The following is a 24,443-nucleotide window of genomic DNA, read 5'->3' as shown; positions in this document are numbered from 1 at the left end:
CTTCCAATGCCTATGAAGTTATCTTAAACATGGAACCCGATTGGCTCGCTGATCTGTCCATCAACTGTCTTCCGTTACTATTAGCAACCAAACATTTCCAACCGATGAACGGATTTCGAGCTAACTACTGTGGTTTAACTACTGGTAAAACTTTACTTAATCTGTGTTTTGATGACGCTTAATGCTTCAATTCTGATTTATTTCTTTGGGACAAAGGGCAGCACGTACCATGTAAAAAATAAACTTTATACAGAGAGCTGTTTAATCTACTTTCCTTAACCATTTCTTTGACCGCACTAGTTTAGCCACCTAGCACGTAAATGATCCTGTTGTGACTTTTCCGGTGCAGATAACTTGTGTAAAGCCTCTGTCTAAATGTTTAGTTTCATTTTAGTTTATTTAAACGTTGATTACAACATGATAACGTGGCGTTATTTATAACAACTCACCACTTTCGTTCAGTACATGTCATGGTACTACTTGAAGATGAAAAATGCAAGACTGTCATAAGGCTGTAGAGAAACTATCCTTAGAGGAACATGTGGGCCGTATAACACTGTAGTTATCATGGGTCACATTTCTTCCTTTTTATACAGTTCTATTCCGTTCAGAAGATTTAGCATCCAATTGTTTCACTTTAACTTTCAAATGTCACTACCAACCATTTCCTCATTGAGAATGAACTCATCTCCTTTCCTCGGTCCTTCAGTTTTCATATAGTTATTTTATCTTACTTTTTAAATTGTGGTGTGGGAGAGAGAGTGTGTTGATGCTGTTTGATTTATTATGATGTAAAAACACTTTGTGATACATCATTGTATGAAAAGTGCTTTACAAATGAAGTTTGATTGATTGATACATGGTGCAACTTTAAGTAAAATTAAAACATCTGGCTAGTTGCTCACATCAAGTGAATGTAGTAAAAAAAAACAAAAAGAGAGAACAACGAAAAATAACTAGAACAGAAAACGTCTGCTCACCTTTATGTCTTCAGTAATTTAATATTACATAAGAGAGAGGCGACCACTGCAAAAAGTAAACGTTTACATTTAAGCAAGTGACTTCTCAGGAAAGAAAAAGTGTATACATATTTAAAAAGGCATAATAATTATTTTTTTAAAAAAGGGAAATCATAAGAAGGCCTTTTAAAAAAAGTATGAGACATAATACATTTTAGACATAATTTTGCATAACTGGAGATTATATTCTCCTACCGGAACATAATTATTATGTTAACTCTTATCCTCCACAAGATGTCGCCACATGCATTGATAAAGACTGGGGCACTACTGCTGTTTGCATGTGTCAGAATGGGGGAAAGTTGAACATACACATGTATGTTTGGCTGTTTCGAGAGGAGAAATGTCCCACCATATGTTGTTTTGGAGAAACTGAAATTAACCATCTTTTTTTTTTCTCATTACTAGTGGAGTAATCCTGAGAGCAACGATGCCACCTAAGAAAACAGCAAGTGCAAAAAGCAGTTCAGGCAAGAAGGGAAAAAGCAAAGGTGGGTGTCCACGTACTTCTTAGTTTTATTGTATATACAAACGCATGTTTATAAATGAAAGATCAAATAAAGAGACAATGCAAATCAAACTAATTGTGACTTTCTGCTCAGATAAAAAGGCTGATTCCCCTGAACCTTCAGAAAAGCCCGGTAAGAGAACATTTTACACAATATAGGAAATGTGTCCATGTTTATGATGAAGAAGAGAGTACACAAAGACTGTTTGTTATTTAGATCTTATCTTTAAAAAAGTGTAAAAAAAACAAAAAACAAACCTGAATATCATTTATTATCATTTATAGTTCATCACTCTCTTGGCTAAAGTAGGACCACTATATCACAAGTAACTTTCACTTAGAAGTAGGGATGTAACAGGCCTGACTGAAACAGATCACCAGTGATGTCTTTGAAGAGATGACATGCTTTCATCTGATGAGACCTTCAGTATAAAGTTGCATAGCCTTCAGGCATGCTTTCTGCTCAGCTGCTGCAGTCCCAATGGTCATGTTCCAGTTTACTGTCAACATGCTTTTGGTCAAATTCAGGTCACCAGCACCCCCTATACATCAGGTTATTGGCTTAATAGAAAGGGTTTCAAGAGTTCCGACCCTAAAAATAACCTGAAACCAGCCAAGGCCAACGTCTGTGAATGAACAACGAATTAATACAGGATTTGTGTCTGTTTGAGAGCCGGCGTTGAATGCCGTTTATTTTAACTCCTGTGTTGATTGCTCAAGGACTTGCTAGTCATAGGTTATTCTGTAAACTAATAATTGCTTTTTGTCGATGCCTAAATTTGTAACTAGTAGAAACTGAAATAAAAATAGACTTTAACTACAGTATTCATGGAAATATAAAAAGCCTTGAGTGGATTATGCAACAGGAAAGACGGCAGACAAGTTTAAAATATCTCTGCAGCGCAGTCTGCCAGAGCAGTTTAATTACATTCTTTAGCTTTATGGAACATCATCACACTCTCTTTGTCTCTCAAGCAAATATTTCCCATGAATACAAATGCCAAAGTTAACGCTCAACAGTGTGAAATGAGGGGTGTGAGTTTCCACTACAATGATCTGGCGTGAGGCCTAAGTGGTGCGAGTGGGGAAGGTTGACACACCCAGCTGGGAAGTGGTTACTTAAGCTGTACTTAAGCATTCCAGCGTCCCCTCAGCAACCTTGTGGACAGACTTTGAAGAGAGAGACCTCAAGCAGGATGAAAACTATCATTATGCTGGGCTCTGTTTACTGTAGGGTTCCCTTGGATGAGAACACTGCATAGATTGTTTAGGAGCAGCTCTGTAGTTATATAGTACAAATACTGGAAAGATGTCTGTAACTGAGCAGTTGAAGTCTTGCATTATTGATTCATGCATTATTGATCAACCAGTGTGTTCCTGAAAATACAGCAGAGCAGCGTCATCCACCTGGGCTTCTCACAAGGACTGCATTTCATTCAGAGATATAGTGTGGTGGTGGTCCGCCCAGTAGGGAGGGGGCAGGTGAAGGATCAGAGGGGCTGTTCTGTGTTTGATCCCAAAAGAAGGGGCACAAATCTGTGTCAACGTCCGTAGGCGATGCTGACTTCAGAGCACTGCGTGAGTGTCATCTGAACAGGGAGGGAGGTCATGGATCGTAGCGGTGTGTTATCTAAACATTTCCTTTCATCAAGTTAGCGTCTCTGTTTTCAGCACTGTTTCATATGTTACCGCTCGCTGCAGTGAAATCCTGTGTTATTTCTTTCGGTCGTGTTCACTGACATCCTTTTACAGAAGTTTGTGTAACTCTTATCGTTCTCCCACTGTTTATTAGCAGATACATATAGCTCAGTAATTGTATTGTAGTTTTGTTTTTCCCTGCCTGATTTCAGATTGTCATGGAGCTTTGCCTTTAGGGACCTCACACTGTTTGACCTTGTTTACACTGCAACCTCTCTCTTCAATGTCTGACTTCAGTTCACTTTAGTTTATTGCCATTTGTAGTAAAAAAAAAAAAAAAAAAAGGAAACACATTGGAAAGCATGTGGAAGAGGTAAAACAGTACAACCACACAAGGACATAAGAAGCACAATGAACAAACAAAAGGACACATAGGAGAGCGCCATCTTGCCCTGTCAAATTTAAAGTAGAAGTGCTTTAAATTCATGAGTTGATCAAAAGAGCTATTTCAATTCAAGCCATTTACCATTTTACTTGTTTTTTTGTCAACATCATGCTGACTCGACTGTTTTCCAATAATGACAAAGACCAATAGCATCAACTTCAGAGAGGTTTCTCTTTTAAACTCCTCCAATTTACAAACCATTGTTGCTATCTTTGAGTACTTTGCTGAAACACCAATAGATTCACAGAGCTGTGATTGTTCATCTGATGGAGTTGTTTGCTACAAAGTCGATGGTTTACGTCCAGATTTGAAAGATTGAATCCGCCTGTATTGATCGTGACCTCTCTCCCTAAAGATCACCCTGAGGATATTTTCCCCTTGGTCCTGACATCTGCCACCCAGGAGCTCTTTGGCTGCCGTGCCGATGAGGACGTCACAGGGGAGAGCCCTTACAAGCTTCTGAAAAAAGACGATATCATACAGGACATGAAGATGAGAGCAGCAGTGTCCGATTTCAGCCCTGTGAAGCAGATCGTGCTGGTGAGCTGATCCATTGTCATACAGATCACTCAGACAACACCTCCAAAGACACAGTGAGGATACACAGGCCCAGAGTTAAAGGCTTCTGGAACAGACCTGTTTAACCTTGTCCATGCTCTGTCTCTGATATGGATTAAAACAACAGTTTCCATCTCTCTGATGTCGTACGCTTTCATGCTACTTCTACTACTCTTCATTACTCTAATGAGACCACAGAGCACCCTCTGTGATCCACACAGACACATCTGTTCTTTGATGATCAGTCTGTGGTTATCTGTCTTTATCTCCCTTGTTGAACCTCAAACCATCAGCCTTCATATCTGAAATCCACATCTTACTGCATCATTCACTATCAAAACAAAATCCCTGAGGAATAAAGGTTACTCACAGACTCACCACAGTCATTATTTTAAAGAAACTTGACCATGGATTTTCACAGACTGTCATATATTCTAAAGTCTTTTATCTGACAGGACTACCCAGAGGATGAGCTCTTGCTGGTTTTTGACAGAGACTTCACCTATGATCAGTGCTTCTACCTGGTTCTGACTCCAGAAGCCAAGGAGAGAATCCTCAATGTAAGCAGTGAACAGTTCTAGTTATGGGACCAAGATAGGTTTTTTTGGGTTTTTTTTTTAAAATTGCCATTGATCACTATTTAGACTTTAATCAGAAAAGTGTTCTATATTTTTCTCTCCTTTTATTGCAAAGCGTAATCACTAATACTTTAAGGAACGTGTGAGAATGTGTGAAGATTTCTGGTTTGAATAAAAACCATTTTAAGGAGCTTTCTGTTCTTTATACTGTACATCTTGTGATTCGCTTTCTTTGCTGCAGCCTCCAGAGTCTGAGACACCCGAGGTGTCTGAGAATGAAGTCAATAAAACCCCAGAACCAAGGACATGGATACCTCAAGGCAGTGAGCCGGAAATAGAGAAAGAATCTGTTAAAGAGACCAGAGAAAAGGTACTCAAGTGTTTGAATTCAAAGTGGAGATTCATAACTCAACTGTTTTCCTCATCTCACTTGTGCTTCAATGATACCTTTTAAAATCTCTCTTTTTTTGTCATCAGCTGTGTTTCAAGATCTCCAGAGTGAGGAGGAAGTTTGGAGCTCCAGTCTGTTTTTCAGACCGTAATACTGCAGATGCAAAAGATGCCTTCTTGGAGTGTTCTTCCTATAAAGATAGCAGATTCAGTATCAAGCAGATGCAGAGGGACTGCGGGGTACAGGCTGTTCCCAAGCTGCGGAGCAGCAGTGCTCAGACACAGTGGTATGCCAAGTGAATTAGTGCACATGAAATGGATTTGTTCTGCAGGTGGGGAAGCACTTACAGGTTTGACTTCCACCTGCCAAACTGGTGAAAGCTGCATTGGATAGTCTAGAATTCTAGCATGCTATTTGTTCTCAGTTGAATTGGAACTCCAAACCCACACACGTATTGTTTAACTCACTGTTCCAACTTTACAGGAAGGTTCTGAAGAATATCTCCACCCAATTCATGCCAAGAGAGCAGAGTGATGAAGAAAGAGAGAGTGTCCTTATGTGTAAGAGTCTGAAGAATTTTATCAACTCAGTGACTCCAAGGTAAAAGTGGTAAAGTCAGTGCAAACCCATACATTACTGAATCAACCTCATGGTAGTGAAACACCTCAGTTATTGCCACTGTTTGGCATTACATACATGTAATTATGTATTACAATAGTTTTAGGTAACTGATGAAAAATCTAACCTCTCCATTGTGTTATACTGTGTGGTGTTCTAGTTTCATTTACAAGATAAATAAGATACATTGTCATCTTTTACACACACCACATTGCACATGCAAAATAATAGATAATAGGATTATACGAGTATGAAAATGAAACTGTTCACAGATTATAGTTATTGCTCATATTCATTTCACCTGACAACTGTCTTGGTTTTTTTTTTTGCAGGCTTTTACACGCATTGCAGCAGACCCAGATCATGAATGTGTTCATTGATGACTGGAAGGCTCTGGGTGCAGGGACTGACGACAGTGATTTTTACGGGCAGGTTTCCGAAAGTCTGATGCTTTTTAAGGCCTTATCAGATCAGACGCACACAAAGAACAAGAAAATCAGCTGCGTTAACTGGCATCCTACCATCTACGGTAAAGTACAACATGACAGTCAGGGCACTGGTACAAGTTTTCTCTCAGTTTAAAAAGTCCATGATTTAGATCAGATTACTGATGTGAGCACATATTAAAGGTAGTTTAAATGTCAGTCAAGTTAAGTCAATAATGATACCTTGTGTGAAATGAGGGATGCAAAGTTTTTAACAAATTGCTGTTTTAAATTTCTGTAATAGCAGAATGTTTAACATGTACAAGCATAGTTTTATTCCCAGAATCTCAATGTCAATGACAGATGTGTGGTGAGTAGTTTTAATAAAACATGTTTTGAATGGAACAGGGAGCCATGAAGTGAATATGCAGGGAACTGTCTTGGTCCTGTTGCTTACATTGTGCTCACAGTCTGAAGTTGATTGAAGAAAGACGTCACATAATGTATACACCTTTGTACTGTTTACATCCGTTATGTTGGTTATAAAAACACCATTTTTATAGTACATTATAGTTTGATGGATCAGGATAGCTTGTGAAGTAATTGGGCTGGCTAAGAAATTAACAAACGCCCTGAGATCATAGAGCTCCAGCAGTAACATAGCAACAACAGGCTACGTTAAATAAACTACGAGCATCAGTCATTTGTGTCTTTATAATACAAGTTAAAAGTAGTAAGTTCATAAAGTAAGCTCATAATGAATCTGGGTGAATAAGCTGACATGGCTAACATTATCCACTGAAGACAGTTAGACTTGTTAGCCTGTATGCAACTTTTCCACATACCGAGCTAGCTAGCTAGCTAGCGCACAGCAGCCAACAGACCAAGATAAAGGTGCACCCATGATTTTGATACCCTGCTCATGCTGGACCTAGTTTCCCTCCATCTTTGTTCACAGTAGGTAGGGCTCTCTTTCTCTCTGTGTGTGTGTGTGTGTATGTATGTATGTATGTATGTATGTATGTATGTATATATATATATATATATATGTATATATATATATATTTTATTTTTTTTATCAGAGCCAAAACATCAGTGTGAGTGTGCGTTATTTAAAGTGATATCAGAGCAAGGCCAAGCACAAACGCCTCTGCACACACGTTGACTCTCTGCTGCTTTGTATTTGATGCATTGTATGATGTGTTTTTGATTTGCTAGGTATCATTGCTGTGGCTTTGAAAGAGAAAAAGAAGCAGGAAGAGTTGAATGAGTCAAATGTTGATGTCCCACCTTCGCTCATTGTCTTCTACAGTTTCTCAGAAACAGGTGGCCCCCAGGTATGAAACATCTGAGTGCTCCTCTCTGAGGTATGCTGGGGAGTGTAGCATCACATTGTCCTTTCTCTCATTCATATCTTACTCATCTGTCCTCTGCTTTCTTGTTCTGTATTTCCATGAGACATGGTTGGAAAACAGATTTGCTTAGTGCTGTCAATCAAAGCCATTATTTACGTTAGCTAAATTTGAGAAGCTCTATTGATTTGACCCGTGCTGCCAATCAATGAAACTGACTCATAAGTAATATGAGTTCTGTACGACGTATCCGTTCACTGCAGCATGTGTCATGCTCGGTTTCACTGTCTGCTGGAGCAAAAAATAAGCAAAGTGCGAAGACTTCCGGTGTGAAGGAAAAGAGACATAATGGAATTCAATGTTTTTAAACAGTGTAACAAGGAGCTGTGTAGCTTAATTTGTTTGCTTGTTTAAAACTCCGCCATGCTCCTCCTGGATCTTTATCCCTTACGTCTGATAAAAGGAGATCCAGTATGTGTTTGGTTTTGTGGATTATAAGCTAAAAGTTTCATGGAGAGTTTAGAAAAAATAAATGCCCTGGAAGAGAAGTATCCAACACCAAGGAATGTCTCCTTTGAAACCTCATATTTCTGTGCTGTTTATGTGGGTTTTCTGTGTTTTTTACAGTTGCTGCTGGAGTGCCCAGATGACATATTTTCCTTTGAGTTCTGCCCCTCTGATCCAAATATTGTTGTTGGCGGCTGCATAAATGGCCAGGTGCTGACTTTAAACTCTGTTCTGATGACTCGTCAGCCTTAGAGTAATGTTTGTGCCGCAGCCTTACCCCTTTGATAACAACGAAAGTGGGAATTATCCAAAAATTCTCATTTATGTTTCCCATGAATTGTTTTTATTCCCATTCTGTTTGTAATCAGCGTTAAAGTCGAGATTTATTTGGAGTTTTTTTTAACACGTTTAATTCTGTTTGAACTCAGCTCGGATGTCGATCTTTGGTTTCTGATGTACTGTTGGTTGTGTTGCTGTTGTCTCAGGTTGTGTTGTGGGACATTTCTGCACACGTCACTGACTTACAGGGAACACAGGCCGGTGGTAAAAAATCCTCCATCAACACTGACACATTCGTGAGTACCCATATCCTATCTCTAATGTGCATATTGTTGATACAATAATACTTGGTGTTCTGTATCTCCGCTAGTGTTTTACATGTGGGATCAGTTACCACAGCTCTTTGGCTGGTGATGACGTCAGCTTGATTTATTCAAGTACGGGTCGTGAGTTTCTTAAAGCATGCTGTACGCTTGCTGTAAACGACAGGCTGGACTCCTCTGTGCTGCTGTGTGACAGAGAGAGAGATGATGATATGTTTGCTCCCGGGTTCTCTCCTCTTCCTCACCCTTTCATTAGATGAGAACGCGGTGGTCTAATATGGTCCCTTTCAAGCCGAACACAGCTGTCAAAACTAGTTCCATAAACATACTAATGCCACAAGTAAATCTCAAAGGAAGTTTACATCGTGACACGAGCCGACTGCGGAACAGAAGCAGCTCATAAACACCCGGATCAGACAGTAGAGATCAACTGACTGAAAAACACATCACAAAAACATGAAGTTCAAAGAGGAGTTCTTTTTTCCACTTTAACTTCATAGTTGACAAATATGTTCGTGACATCAATAAAGAAAAGCGTGCAGAGGACAGAGGTAATGATACGTGACAACAAACAGGGCCCGGGTTCAAACCCACAACACAGCAAGAACACTAAACCTACTGAAGCTTGTTATAACCCCACCAGCACCAAATATACAGCCAGTGGTGTTTCCTTAAAGCCCGACCTCCACTGATATCTTCCTCTCAGCGGTTGTGTTTAAACAGACACATACACCCCATATCTATTGTCCAGCCTCTATTTGCTCTCTGCATTTATTGCCTCAACAGTAAAACAGCTGTCTCCATCCCTGTCCTCACTACTTCCTACTCTTTTGCTTTCCCCTTTCCAACGATCCTACCTCGCTCTATTCTCTCTCTTTCCTTGTTTGCTTTTCATTCCCCAGAGTCAACATCATCAGCACACAGCTCCAGCTGTTACACACACACTCCATCTTCCACCAGATAACGCACCAGCAAATCCGATCACTGCCCTGCCTTGTGTTTGCAGCGTAAACAAAAGCGGTTGTATCCGCTAAAGGGCTTTATTTCCATATTGAGTACTAAACCTGCACCTGTTGCTCACTTATCAGATAAAGGAAGAATTTAATTGCGTGCCTGGGGTACAATCCAATTTTACAATCAGTGCTGCTGAAGTCCTGACTTTGTTAATTTTTAGTTTTTTTATTTTGGTGATTGGGGCATTACCCATTCTGCTTTTAAGACCTTTGTGGTTGATGGCCTAGTCTTCAGAGTTTATTTCAGATGGAGTTTTCATATTCTTTAATGCAAACCTATTTTGTAATGTTTCTGGTTATTGCCTGAATGAAGTCTTTGAGTTTAAATTGCGATGGTAGAGCTCACTGTATACGCTTTGTCTTTGTCCACCAGGACCTAGATGACAACAAAGACAAGAAGACTCCTGCTGTGTGCTACTGTGCAGTGTCGTCCATAGAGAGCAGCCATAAAGCACCAATTACTGATGTCCAGTGGCTGCCACCAACCTTTGAGGTAAGCAGATCTGAGGGGCAGAGCGTTTGAAACGTGCTCAATAACGTGCTAATAAAGAAATAAAAAGTCGTCTGTTGAATATTCTGTGTCATGAAACAATGAATATATAATATTTGTGGTTTCTTGTTGGTGCCTATCCCTCTGGTCTTTAAAGCCAGTTGTTATAAATCATTTCCAACAACTATTCATGCTCCTATTTATTGTATTTGTATTGCTTTATTGTCTTTTATAGTGTGCCTTTTTGCCTGTACAGCACTTTGCTCAAATGTGCTATAGAAATAAACTTTGATTGATTGATTGATTGATTGATTGATTGATTGATTGATTGATTGATTGAACAACTGACACTCATCTTGATTAGTGCAATAAGGCAATCATCATAGTGCACCCCGTAAGCTCATAAATCTCCATGTGTCTTTAGGAACCTTATTGTTTACTTCTCTCTCTCTCTCTATCTCTCTCTCTCTCTCTCTCTCTCTCTGATTAGGTGACCAAGACAGGCTTAGCAGTGGAGAACAAGAGTAACCTCTGTGTTCAGGTTGTCACCTGCTCCCCTGACTGGTAGGAAGAAACCGTTCAGTTAGCTCATAGCACAAAGTGATATGACAGAGTGTGTCTTGTCTGCGTGTTTGTTCATAAGCCCACTTGTGTGACGATTCACATTACGGTCCACTGCCGGATGCAAACATCAGTCTTCAGTTTCTCTCACGTTGCTCTGTTGTTAACACCCCCATCTTCTTACATTCTGTGTGTGTAGGTGTGTGTGTGAGAGAGAGTGTGTCCTGTCTGATATCTTTAAGTAGCTGACCCAAAAACATACTCCATTAAAAGTTAAAGTCATAACAGTATGTTCAAAATGTTACCCAAGTTAAAGAACGTACTCAGCAGGTTCAGTTTAGAATAAAACCTTCTGTATTCAGTAGTAGGGTTAAAACCTTAGATAAATAACTGCCTATCAAGCCAGACTGGAAGGGTTGAACTTCATTCGTTAATAAATAACTGGATACCTATAATAAAGCTGCACCCTGTTTTTTCTTTGCTTATAATGATCCGATGTTATATTATAAAGTACCTAAACATTGTTCTTGTTTACTCAAGTTATTGTCCTTGGTCGCTTCTCAGCATCATGTTGGTACAAATGGCAAAATCCAGCGTCACTGAGCCTCTTCATGGATTTTTAGAGCATCAGATGAAACCGACGTGTCATCCTTGTGCAGAACAAAATGTACACTCAGATATTTAGGAGCTATGCAGTCAACAAGGGAACAGTGTTAGCAGCTCTCGTACAGTCCCCACATGACTCTGTGTTTCATTCTGGATTCGACAAAAATAGTCCTCATCAGCATGATTCACAGACAGACAGACGTGTGAGTGAGTTCACAGGCCTGATACGCGTGAGTGTCTGACACAAGAGAGACTTTGCAGAGTTGTTAATGAAGTCCACTGATTTATTTCTGCATCTGTGAGAATCTGGAACAAACCAGCATGTGATTTTCTGTTTACACTGGTCTCTGTGTGTTTCTGTTTGTTGATCGGGAGTTCATATTTATTTGTCTCTGTTTCTTCCTCTCCTTTCAAAGCTCTATTATGTTCTGGGACGTTCGAGCAAGAAAACTGACGAGCCATTCAACATCAGGCAAGAAAGCCAATCAGAAGAGCCTGTCAGCCTTCTGTGTCCCTGAAACCTTCAAACACCTGGATCGGACATGGAAACCTTTGTTCAGGGTACTGAACTTGAAAGAAATAATACTCAGTAAAAAGATGATATATGCAGAGACATTATAAGTTAGCTCAATAACTAAATACTGTTACTTTTAAGTTCTGTTCTTTTTATTTCGTTTACAGTAACGTTCAGTCTCTGTATGTCTTCTTCTGTGTTTCAGATTTCTCTGCCAAAGATGGATACCAGTGGAGAATATGCTCCTTTGAAGTTCAGCCTGGAACCCTACACCTGTGACGAGTATAATAAGAATACAGGTTTATTTCCACGTTTTTTTTTCTGTTGCACCCAATCTCCATTTTTCCTCCATTCAGACAATCAAATGAGCAGCATGTCTTTGTTTTATCGCCTCACTCGCCCAACAGTCGAATATTTAAATAAAGAATCAAACTGTCTCAAAGGAGCAAGTCCAAAGTAATGTCCCAGGTTTACATCGGTTTAACAATGAGATGAAGGTCACATGTAAAGTCCTGATTTCCCCAGCTTTAAAGAACTTACTTTTCAAACAAGAAGAAGAAAGAAAAGAAGATTTTTTGACTGTATTGATCCCCAAGGGGGGAATTATGTAAATCACTGTTGATAGAAATGTTAAAGTAAACAAGTCATAGGTGTAATTCTTGTCTATGATTCCCTACATCTTGTACAGTTTTCCTTTAAAACCTGCTGAGATTCATCTCCTACATTAGCCATCTTTGTCTAAAACTAGACATATTATCCCCGTCTCCAGCTCAACAATTAGGGCCTGAGCACAGACTGCACTGTGATGACTCAAGTGCATTATTTTTTTGCCTTTTTTTTTACCTCTGGCCTCAATACTAGTCATATTAAAGTGTTTCTGACTGCAGGGCTGTGATTGGAGGGATGTTGAACTCATCAATTGTGCTTTGCGTGGCTGAGCACAGGGCAGGGTTCAGCCAGCCCCTCTGGGACTCTCATTTTCTGTCTCGCTCCGCTCTCCTCCGGTTTCATAGCACTTTATTAAGTGATACTTCCAAAACAAGGCCCTCATAGTTGCAGAGCATTAACCTTGCTGACTGTCAGCTCTTTGCAATATGCCGCTCCGGCTCCTCGAGGGCCACAGGATGATCGTGTGTGTCCTGACTGGTCAAGAAGAGACCTGTCTTTGTCCGCATGAAGGTCTGCCACCAGAAACAAAGCTTTAGTGGCTGGAGGTTGTTGTATTAAAATGTTCACTAACTAGGGCAATAAATCTGCAGCTTTCCTCAACAGCCCTCAGGCAGAGTGTAATTAAAGTCTGAATTAACCCTTCAGTGACACTTGTTTGACTCATATTGATTTGATCTCCTCATCCATCCTTTTCCCGTGTGTCCTCTGCCATTTCATTAAAAGTAGATCCTCTTTGACCCAAAACATTACTGAATGATTTTCAACATATTCTTTGAGGGGATTATAAAACAGTTAAGCAGCGGAGAAAGCCGCTGAAAGGGAAGCCGTATCATCTGTCTCATATCTTTACACACATCTTAACCGGGGGAAAGTGGATTTGGAAGACGTGTGATTGGGTAATGGGATCTGACCTTCACCAGCTAATCTAACAGAGTGAAGCTGAGACTTGATTGGGAGCGGCCGGCTGATAAGCGGGTGTGAACGGACAGTCCTGTACTGTCCCTGACAGACAGTTGAGCTTTTGTGATGGAAAAGGCCTCTTCCATCACTAGCAGTATACGGCCTATCTCCACCCCTCTCCTTTACCCCCCCCCCCATTCATGCCACAATCCTTCATCTCACCTCCACCCTCTGACTTTCTCACTCCCCTCCTATCACCTCAGCTGCTCTCCTCCCCACCCTTCCTTCTCTTTTGTCCTTCTGTCGTCTGCTTCATGGTCAGATTACAGAGCAGGCTGCACATATGTCACCTTTCTATTTCCCTTAACTTTAAAAGTCGATGTTTTAACTGCTGTTCTTTCTTTATGCTGGATTTTCCTAAAGTTAGCATATATGTTTGGGGATTCTTTCTAAAAAAAGAAAAAAAAACAAATAGTTGTGTGAAAGCCAGGCCCGAGCTGAGTGTATTTTTTATTTCACATAAAGAAAGCTGGTCTTTGAAGAGATTCCTTGGGTTAAACTTAATTCAACCTTATTTTTTGTCCCTTCTCTACTCCTTCTCGGTTTACCCCGAGAGAAGAAGGTTATGAAAATGGTGACAGCTCAGAGGTCATCCCGGACTACAGTCAGCTCCGAGTGCCTTCAGCCAAAACACTCGCAGCCCTGGAGGACGTCAACACTAAGTTCTATGTTGGGACAGAGGTAAATTCTCTCAGCATGAAAACAAAGCAATACAAAACCTTCATGCTTCCTCATTCGAAATATAAATAATAAATCAAACAGTCGTTCAAGTGATACTTAACCAGCACATCTTAAATGCTTCTTTAACATCACTATAGACGGTACATTCAGTCAAGTATCTGCATCATTTTACTGTCAGGACGGGGAGATTGTTTACGCTGACTGGAAACTGGGAAAAGACGACTCTGAACAGCCAAACTGTGAGTTTTCTAAACAACTCTCTTGGTATTTGAAGCACAGTGTTTGGCACTTTTTATTTAATGCACAGCAGTCATAGTATCCTGTAAGTCTTAATCCAGAAAAGCCATTGACTGTAAGCGATTACATGATAAGTAATAATGTGTAGTCATGTTGTCAACTCTACTGATTAATACATAACTTGACAACCACACAGACTGTAAAGTGTTTCTGATGCATTTGGACTTCCTGTTGATTCTGAAGAAGTGAGATATCAGCACTCTCTCTTCCTGTGTCTCGTCTCTGCCAGGTAACAAACCCCTTCACTGCTACAGCATCCATCACTGGTTCGTGAACACGGTGCAGCGCTCTCCTTTCTTCAAAGACATCATCCTGACAGTGGGAGCCTGGAACTTTGCTGTCTGGAGAGAGGGAGTCATGGTAAAGATCTGTCACATTTTAACTGCCAGTTCCAAATGATACTAGACCGGATTTGTTGCATTTGATCAACTTGTTGTGAACTACAAAATCCAGGATGGCCCCGTTGTCCAGTCGCCAAGCACTGAGCAGGTGTACACTGCGGGATGCTGGTCTCTGTCCCGACCAGCTGTTTTCTTCATTGGCAGAGAAGATGGCAGCATTGAGGTGTGGAACCTACTGGAAAAGACCGGAGCACCTGTGCAGGTTAATGCTCATGCCAGCAAAGCTAAGATCAACTGCATGAAGCTCTGGAGCGCCGCCACCTGTGAGTTCTTACCTCTGTGGTGCCCATGTTAGAGTCTATCTACAACGCTGTGTTTCTTTTGTGTCACACAGCTGAGTCAAATTGAAGAATCTATTGTATCCAATGACAACCTAAAGTAACGAAAGCAGCACTGCAGCATCCAAACACAAGTTTTCATCTTTCTTTCATCTTGCAGATAAAAGAATCTGCTCAATAATAATGATGAATCTTAAGGTCATTTTAACAATGTGTTTACTTTAATGACAATAAAAGACAGTGAGTCTGTTAACTGCTTCAGTATAAGACTTGTTCATATATATGAGTTTATTTATTGGTAAAGCACCTTTGCAACAGGATACAAACGTTTGTCCAAAACTGTCAAGCTAAGAATCAAAGACTGTGCCTTTGGATGTAAAAGAATTTGAGACAAGAAACACAATGTAATGTTTTACTCTTAAAAACAATCAGATAAAATGTTTTAAAATCAATAAAACTCAAGTGTCACGTTTAGACACAGAGCAGACAAAACGGCGGTAAATAAACGTTATGTTCGGGTGAAGTGACCTTAAAGCTCGTACTGTGAGAGCTGCACGGCTGCGTTTTGTGGACTTCAAACTGTTCAAACCTTTTGTCACTCTGGAATAAAGAAACAGTCTGCGTCTGTTATACTAGGAGCTTTTCTACATTTTACAATCAATTTGGACTCGGTTGGTGGTTAGTCCTTTGTTGTAAGATTCCTCCTGTCATGTCCTGGATTTCTGTTCAAGTTGTTTTATTTTGTTTGTGAAGCCAAGCAGCACTTCCTGGCTGCGACTGATGACCTCGCAGTGGTCCATGTTTTCAGAATCCCAAAGACGCTCTACGCTCCCGCCAGGAACGAGGTGAGACACTCCAACTACATCTTCAGTACTCACTCAAGACTTTAAGTTTCCTGTTAATCAGTTTTTATCTTCTGTGATAATGGATAAACGGTTAAGCATAACAAAATGGGACTTCGATATACCCGGTTGAACTTTACTGTGGTTTAGTGCACCCATATGACGCCAGTAAACTTGAACAAAGTTCTTTGCGTAACGTTGCTCCAGCAGTTTGTGTTATTATTTTTTGACTTTTTTTAATGTGAGTAAACAGTAAACAGCAGTAAACTGCTAATCTTCTCTTTCCTGTGCAGCTTTTAAATATGAAGAAATACTTTGAGCAGGAGGAAAACAGACTGAAGGATTTAATGTGGAGGAAGGAGCTTTGGGCAAAAGAGAAGAAGGAAACTGAAGAGCTGAAGAAGAAAATGGTGAGCTTCACTTTCTGTCTAAAGAAAGAATAAACCAGCTCGTGTCGACATTGCAGCAGTCCAAGAGCTCAAACAGAGGCCAGTCCTCTGTCTCTGTATCATCTCTTTCCATGTTTTTTTTTCTTCGCCCTGTGCCTCCTCATCTATAATTGATTCACATCATCATGTGATCCTGGTCTGCTGGCTAAGGTTTCATTATTGACGGCCAGAGCATTGCAGCACATCTTCTAACTTTAGACACATATTTTGTCAGTGGTTAAAGTTAAACTGGAGGACACTGAAGAACATTTCTCTTCATTTGAGGTCATTTATTTCTCACATAAGCTCTAAACTAAGCTTCATTTCCAATCTCTGTTTGTCACTTTACAAGGACAAGAAGCCTCAGATATTGAATATGTGTGGACACATGATTGTCTGTGTGTATTTTTGACAATATTAAAAGTGATAACACAAGATCATTATTGAACTATTTGTTCTCTGGTAAGAGAACTGTTACATTCAATGAAGCGTTATTTATCTGAGCAAATTTGCAATTCTTTTAAGCCTTTCCAAAAGCCTGAAAAAATGTAGTCTGATCCAAATTAGGAATGTTCTTGACATGTATTCTCAATATTTGCATTAATGAACAAGACAAAACAAAAAAAACAAGAAAAAGTAAGAAGAGGCTGAGATTGAAAGTTTTACGAAACATTTCCTGGATTTGACCTCAATAATTCAGCTTTAAAGAGTAGAAAGTGTCTAATCAAAGTACACATTCATTTCACTTGCTGTCATTTTGCTTATTATTCTTGTTCTTCACTTTTTTTCATCTGCAGGATCCACAGATGCCCAAACGAAAAACCCTGGAGGAGGAGGAAGAGGAGGACCTAAAAGACTACAACTTGTACCTGACGCTGGAGGAGAGCGTCCTAAAAGACCTCGGCCTTTGGCAAGATACATCCGAAATACAATGAATGAATCTTTTTCAAATTTTATTTCACCTATATATATTTCACACACAGAGCAGAGCGATACAAATGTGAAACAGCAAAGCATGACGTTTGAGTTCCCTGATCATTAACTGGAAAGTTCCGTGACATTTCAGACATTTCAAAAAGTTCACAAAGACAAACAATAAAACACTAACACTAATAAAACAAACGTGTTCGTTTAGTTACTTCTGAGGTTAATTCTTGTAAATTGATTCTTTCATTATCATCAGACTGTTTCAGGGTCAGTGACAGATTTTTTATATCCACTCATCTGAGATCTGATTACTGGGTAATATCATCCATTAGTGCCCTCTTCAACACGGCTCCCTGAGGATCGGCTTTGGAATATCAATGATGTGACCTTGGCAGGAAGTCATTTTACACGTCTTGATTTCATGATGTTTATCTTTTGGTTGAAAACTCCTCCAGATTCAAGACCAAACACAAAGTATGTCACCTCCTTGAAATAAATGGCTGGTCAAAAAAAACGTCTGGAAATCTTTGTACAGGTTTATAGAACTTCAAGAGGAAATTCCCTTTAGGCGAGCTCAGGCTTTTGCTCCTTCACGAGAATAAAAAAAAAAAAGCACATCTCAGAGTTCTGGGTCCACCTCAGGTCAAGAGCAGCCCGGCAGACCTTTAGTCCCAACTGACAGCCGGTGCCCTGCTAGAACAGAGGAAGAGGGGGGGGGGGGGGTCGCTGCATTATACAGGGGCAGCTGTCTACTGCCAGGTTTGCACACTGTGTCTGATGTGCCTTGAAAAGAAAGAGAAAGAAAGGATTGTGAAAGGATGGACAATATCAAAAAATGTTATATTTTTATAAAGAGGGGAAGGATCAGCGAAGGTAAGAGATAAAAAATAAAAAATAAACTTTCTTTCCCTCAACAGAAGTGAGCCGGCTTCACTCCGGCCATGACTTATTCACGTGGACGGTCCTGTCACTGAGCCGGGAGGGGGTGGGGGGTGGGAGACGGATGAAGAATAGGCTCCTGTGAGATGCACAGAGGCAGGCGTCCATATGGCCCCTAAGGCACCAACAAGGCACGGGTGACAAAAGGGGCCTCTGCTCCCCGGTCGTCCCCTCCTCAAACCTCTCTGGGAATTCTGTTTTGCAGTCTCTATCCTCTGCGGAGCCTCTCACTTTCTCCCAGGCCAGCTCAGGAATGTGCCTTCTGCCAACCGACTCACACACACACACACACACACACACACACACACACACACACACACACACACACACACACACACACACACACACACACACACACACACACGGGGAATGTCTTCACCCTCTCTGGTTAGTTATTATTGTGATAGCTGATGCAGAAGAATGTTATGCAGTTGAGGTTGCTTGCATACAATGTAAACACTGTAAAGTATTGAAAGATTTAGAGCTAAATGTTGCCTGCAGAAGGACATCCTGTCATGAGTCTGGTTCTTTTAGGGATCTCTGCCTGTTCATAACATTTATTTTCCACTATTCCCAAATATTTTCGATTTGTGCATGAATGTAAATAAAATAAAAACGAGTTTAGACCATGTCTTGATGTAAAGTGTTATGAAATAACTTCTCAACTCAGTGTGAAAGAGGAGAGTTTAGCAGGTTCAGCTCTGCTCCTCTTTTACACTCTCTCAGTGTAAGATGCCACAACAATAAACCCAGTGACCCCCCCCCCCCCCCCCCCAGGCATCAATGCTATTCATGATGTCGGATTTTCCTCAGTTGATTTCTTCATCTAAATCCAGGAGATTTCTCAAACGATCTCTAACTAAGGGGGGTGTCTGCAGTCCCGTTTTTATCACCGATACTTGAATGTTTTTCGACCACATCCTGGGAAACAATGTGAGCAGGTGCTGTGCAGGAGGAGCAGTAAATCTGGACTGGCGAATTAAGCCATTCCACTGGCATTGTTCTGGTAGGCCTCTTAGCTGCTCCTGCTGGGGTGGGGTGAAGAGGAGTGAGGGTCCACCATCCTAAATTTCCCGACATGGGAGAACCCTACACATTTGACACATAGTCATTCAGCTGCAGACATTCAAACACGTGACCATGTCACGAGACAAAAGGTGTTTCATGACAATGCGGTGAACAAATACTCATCAGACATGTTTCTTATGGTTTCCCTTCCAGCCCAGTTTGATTTGTTCATTAAGAAAACTTCAGAAATGTTTCTAATTCCATCATCATCCTACTTCAAAGCCCTCCCCAGCTAAATCGTCAGACGTTGCTTCATCGCTGTAAACCGTAAAGCTGTTTCTCTTTAAACTCTCTGAGAGGCCTGGTGGCAAGTTTCATTAGTCGACCTTTGACCTCATAACAGATCAGGTGACCGGGGCACTACCGAGGAATGTTTCCTCTTGACTCCTTTTCATTTTCTAATTTCAAAGCTCTCGACTGTTTGGATTCTTGTCATTTTACCAGTCCCTCTCAAAGTGTGTGTGTGTGTGTGTTTGTTTGTGTAGGTGTGTGTGTGTGTGTGTGTGTGGCCGTAAACAGTGTTTTTTTAGTAACAGCTTATCATTACTCTGAGTTAATCTGTAACTCAAACTGAGATTCACTAAAAAAAAATGTAAAAAAAACTCCACTAACTGACAGCGCTCTACTTTTGCCTTTTCATCCTTGACGACATCTTCTTGAACTGTGAATCATCCATCCACCGTGAGAGAATGGATTCAACAAAATCGTCTTTAACGACACCAACACACGTGTTAGCAGCTCTGTGAGGTTGAACTTCTGCACAGCACAACCTACGCTCATGATCAACAAGAACACTTTGAATGTACGCAAACGTTTGCTCTTGCATTTTAAGTAAAAAGTTTCGGTTGCTGATTTTTTGCACATATTTGCTCAGTAGCCGCCAAATATAGGTCGTATAGTGAAATGCCAGTCACAGCTCAGAGACAGGAGGCATACATGTTTGTGCTAAAATGCATGACCATGCATTAACCAATAAAATTCTCCATAAATAATAAGTAACAGCATTTATCAAAAGAGTAAGTTTGCACCTGAGCATTTTCACATAATTACAAAAATATATGCACAAATGAGTAACGTATGCACACCTGCCTGATCTAGATCAAAACAGGCTCTTGGTGTTGTAATAGTCAGCCCATTATTACCAGAGGTTTTCATGTTTCTGACACTGAATCATCAGCCATCGCTCACAATGAACATGACATGCAATATGTTGGTGTTCAACTCAGAGCAGGAAGCCTTAAAGTAAGATCTGTCATCTAAACCATCAGCCTATCAGAAAGCCTTCAGGCTTTTCCTATATGTAAGACCACTCACTCACTACTTTCTTTATGTGCCTTGAACTGATGAGGCAACATGAACGTTTTCAACCTGGTGACATTTTCACAAAGGTTTCAAGTTGTCTATGCGCTCTACATCCGTTCAGAAACTACACGTGTCGTATAATTCACAACCAAAATGTGACTTGTTTTAGTTAGTAACTAGTTCTAGTTCTTAGTCTGAATGTATTGCAAAGCAAGAGAGCAAGAGGCAACAAAAAAGTTGCTTGCACTATGACATACTGTAGCTCAATAACTAACTTACTGCACTCAAGTTTGATCACTTTCTGTTTTCTTTTTGTTCAATAAGAAGTGTGTTAGATGTGTGAAGCAGCAGGTAAACTCAGTTTTCTGCTGACAGGTGGAGAGTGCTCTGCTGACAGGAGGCAAACACTTAAACACTGACTGTGTCACTCCGCTTCCTGTGCGCAGAACAACGTTATCACAGCACCTCCTATCAGCATGATGTTACGATTTGGATGGAGGAGGAATCCCTACAAAAAGTGAACCACCTGCAGCTTTATCAAACCACAGAGGCCCAAATCTTCTCTTTGAGCGCCGACCACAGCTGCTGTCGAGGCCTCTTTTCAGTCTCACCTTTCACATTTTTCTCTCCTATCAAGCGGGCCGAACCCTCTCCCTCATCCTGTCCTCACGCTGAAAGGAGATTGCTCTGGTCTGAAGGAGGTGGAGGGGGAGAGGTGATGAGCAGCTTACCGCTAGGAGGGATTAGCCTTATTAAAATGAAATAGTCTAGTCCTGAGTGACAGAGCAATGGAGGCGGAGGAGGGCACAGGCAGGGAGGACTCAGGGAGGAGAGGGCCTACGTTGTGTGAGGCCCGGCCTCTTGGGATCTGAAGCGCCGCTCTCCTGTGTTCTCCTTCCCTCGATTCTTCACTTTCACCTTCGCTCTCTTCTCATCTTGTCCCCCCTTTCCTCTGGTCCGCTCTCTCATCATCGCTGCGGTCCAGAACAGGCCGATCTGTCAGCGGTGCGTCAAGAGATCTGCCCCGAGGCCCTCAGATGGGCTGCCAAGTACAGGGGCTGGACGTTGAAGGACCACAAAAGACCCCTAAAAAACACATCAGAAAGGCTGGGATCTTAGTAAAATGTGTCTGATAGTGCTCTTATTGAAGGGCACTGCATGTATGGAATGTGTACCCAGGGTCAGTTCCCAGCAATTACCAAGGCTTAGCTCATGTTCATAAGGAGTGGAGGTATAGTATGTGTAGGAGAACATTAACTGGCCTCTCTGAACACGTCCCAATGAAAGACATAGAAAAGGATTGAGCGTCCTGAATGTGACTGTAATTTGTACATAATGACGTTCACTACAGTAATCCTTGTTATGAGCATATAATGGCTATTTGATCGTGCTCACCAGGTGTTGGTCGTGTGTTGGGTCTGACTTAGAAACACTTTGACTCCTGAAGATACAGAAACATATTCAATGCCTGATGCCAGCTTTAAAGAGAATATTTGTCAATTTACAGCTTTTTGATTAGTCAACAACTGAAAAGACGATTTACAGGGGAAAAAAAATCCATAGATAAATACATAGAGCTAAAAAGAGTGGCAAACTTAGAGTTTGACCACTTGCTTGCTAAAGATTGTTTCACAGTGTAGGATCGGCATGAATTCATTGTTTATTGTAGCATACATTATGCTAACAATAAAGCGCCTGTGTTTGTTCACGCCATCTTCTGCTGGGCAGCGCAAATGATCTTTTTTTATTTTTTTTAGATGGTTTGTTTGATAGGGACAGATACAATATACGCTCACAAACTGAAAACAGTTATCCAGTGCAAGCATCATAGTATTTATAGCAGATGATCATTTGCAAAGCTCCTCCCCATGAAGGCTTTTGTGTAAAAAAAAAAACCCAAAATCAAAATAGGAACAAATGTTTTCTGTACAGAACCAACACAGTTCTGTGTCAAAGCTCAAAGAGTCTTTGGTGTGTTTGGCTGCACACTTCAGATACCTTTTCTTATTAAACCTGGAGCTGAGAGAGCACATTTGACCCAGCAAAAACATGTTTCAGTTAATCCAAAGTATACATTATTAATATTAAAAAAAACATGCTTTTGGATGACTGGAGATCTATTTGTTTCCCCTGAGTGTGATTTTTGCTGCTGACCTGAGATAGTCTTGTTTCAACAAAATAAAAGCTTAATTGAATTCCAACAACAGTCTACTTAAATTTCAGATTTTAAATGTCTTATCACTCGACAAGTTATGCAATCCCAACCAAGACCTTTAACTGTGTATTGTCACGGTTAAAACCACTCCAGAAAAAGGTCTGAAACAGAGACCATGTGTTTGTGCGGCTGACTCAAAGGTCAGCAGAGATTAAGAGAACAGAGGAGAGAAGAAAAAGGGGAGAAAAGGTCTGGTTTCACATGCAGGTGGCTGTCAAGGATGTTTACCTAAAGATCTCTTCCCTCCCAAATTTAGAAGTGGACAAAAGTTCAGTTGAGTTCATTACGACAGATATGCTGATATCAAGTGGCGACCCTGACTATCCAAACAAGGCTCTGTGTTATTATGTCTACATCTGTCTTCATATAGGGTTTCATTCCTGCTTTTATTGGGACTTATAAAGCTGCTTTGAAAGTCAAACACGGATGAAGAGCTTCTAAAATAGAAACTTGTAATGTTTGGACTCAACACACGGCTCTATTTTTAAAAGGTGTTTTTCAAGAAGTTAAAAGCTGGAATTTAGAATCTTAGAAAAAAATATTGTGAGTTAATTTTACTCTTTTTCCATTGTAAAAGACCCAAACCAACTTGAGACTGAAAGGAGCATTATTCTCAAAGTCGTACTTTTAAACTGTCAGAGAAATATTTGGCTCCATCTCCCCGAAATTCCACTCTGAATTTTAATGTGGTTTGGAGCAGGTAGATTCTTTCCTCCGACTTCATTGGTGAAATAAAGCATCGCTTCAGGGCTCAGGAAGGTATGTGTACATTCTGTACCCTAAAGCTTTTTCATACCTGTTCTAAGGCAGCCATAAAAACACGATCTGAACCCACAGAAGTGACATCAAATGAAGCTTAAAAACCATTTAGTGCTGACAGGCCCGCGGCTGCTGTGTCTCCTCATGTTGACTGTATTACCTCTCGGCTGGGGCCGTGTCTCATTCGGGGAAAATACTTCATGTTAAAGTGAAATTTAACAGTTTCTGCTGTCTGTTTTGGTCTCTACCTGCGGTACACGATGTTCCAAGTTTAGGTTAATTGCACACATCTCACGAGTGCTCCTGGTTATGTTGGTTTTAGGAGCCACGGTGAAAGTGCAGCCTTTTTACTGGACTTCTAAATGCAGCTGCGTCCTGGGAATGTCCCTGAAGCTGGAAGTTGTTCTGGGAGATTCCCACAAGCCAACAAGGGCAATTCCCTATGTTATTTATCTGCTTTCTCAGTAGAGCTGAGTTACATTGCTTGCAAAACACAGCAAAGAACCTGCAAACAAAAAAACATAATCCGATTTCCTCAATTTTACATAATCATGACCCGAAACTGTCAACAGCTTTCAAAGAAACTTTGGGGAGTAGCATTGAATATGTTGTGTGTACGTTGTCATCACAAAGCATTTTATGAATGAACTGCAGGTTTGTTTTTGTGCGTGCAGGAGTTGAAAGATGCTGGCTGCTGTCACTTGGAGTGGGAACTAAAAATGTACAATTCTGACATTCAGTTATTGTTTTGCATTGACATGTACTTTAGACCCCTGCATTGTCACATCTGTAAAATCTTGTTGCAGTGATTTAGGTTGAGTGAGTTCTAATGATTTACTAATTTGGGGTCGT

General features: G+C 40.6%; 1 protein-coding gene across 2 annotated transcripts; it reads left to right on the top strand.

Annotated features, from left to right (window-relative positions):
- Nucleotides 1-45: 45 nt before the first annotated feature.
- On the top strand, nucleotides 46-17,826 carry dnai3 (dynein axonemal intermediate chain 3). 2 transcript variants are annotated; one of them, XM_079349930.1, is made up of 23 exons: nucleotides 46-144; nucleotides 1,428-1,510; nucleotides 1,622-1,660; nucleotides 3,966-4,150; nucleotides 4,624-4,728; nucleotides 4,988-5,116; nucleotides 5,224-5,423; nucleotides 5,621-5,737; nucleotides 6,088-6,284; nucleotides 7,399-7,517; nucleotides 8,160-8,249; nucleotides 8,525-8,614; nucleotides 10,028-10,147; nucleotides 10,635-10,708; nucleotides 11,728-11,872; nucleotides 12,031-12,124; nucleotides 14,011-14,135; nucleotides 14,314-14,374; nucleotides 14,662-14,792; nucleotides 14,886-15,096; nucleotides 15,865-15,956; nucleotides 16,247-16,363; nucleotides 17,179-17,826. In XM_079349930.1, exons 2-23 carry the CDS (start codon nucleotides 1,450-1,452, stop codon nucleotides 17,314-17,316), a joined length of 2,640 nt encoding a protein of 879 aa, XP_079206056.1. In that variant the 5' UTR covers nucleotides 46-144; nucleotides 1,428-1,449; the 3' UTR covers nucleotides 17,317-17,826. The 2 variants fall into 2 exon arrangements, with proteins under 2 accessions (XP_079206056.1, XP_079206057.1); XM_079349931.1 differs by having other exon boundaries at nucleotides 14,014-14,135; nucleotides 17,179-17,824.
- Nucleotides 17,827-24,443: the final 6,617 nt, after the last annotated feature.

Source organism: Symphodus melops (assembly GCF_947650265.1).
Source record: "Symphodus melops genome assembly, chromosome: 8".
In the NCBI taxonomy this organism is placed as follows: domain Eukaryota; kingdom Metazoa; phylum Chordata; class Actinopteri; order Labriformes; family Labridae; genus Symphodus; species Symphodus melops.
Note: the sequence above shows the minus strand (reverse complement) of the source record. Positions and strands in the feature narration are given on the sequence as shown.

Bases quoted from the DNA above. Each gene is read 5' to 3' on its own strand.
- dnai3 (XM_079349930.1), top strand. From the start codon at position 1,450: ATGCCACCTAAGAAAACAGCAAGTGCAAAAAGCAGTTCAGGCAAGAAG. The intron at 4,729-4,987 runs GTAAGCAGTGAA...TCTTTGCTGCAG, and splicing joins CCAAGGAGAGAATCCTCAAT to CCTCCAGAGTCTGAGACACC. The intron at 10,709-11,727 runs GTAGGAAGAAAC...CTCCTTTCAAAG, and splicing joins GTCACCTGCTCCCCTGACTG to CTCTATTATGTTCTGGGACG.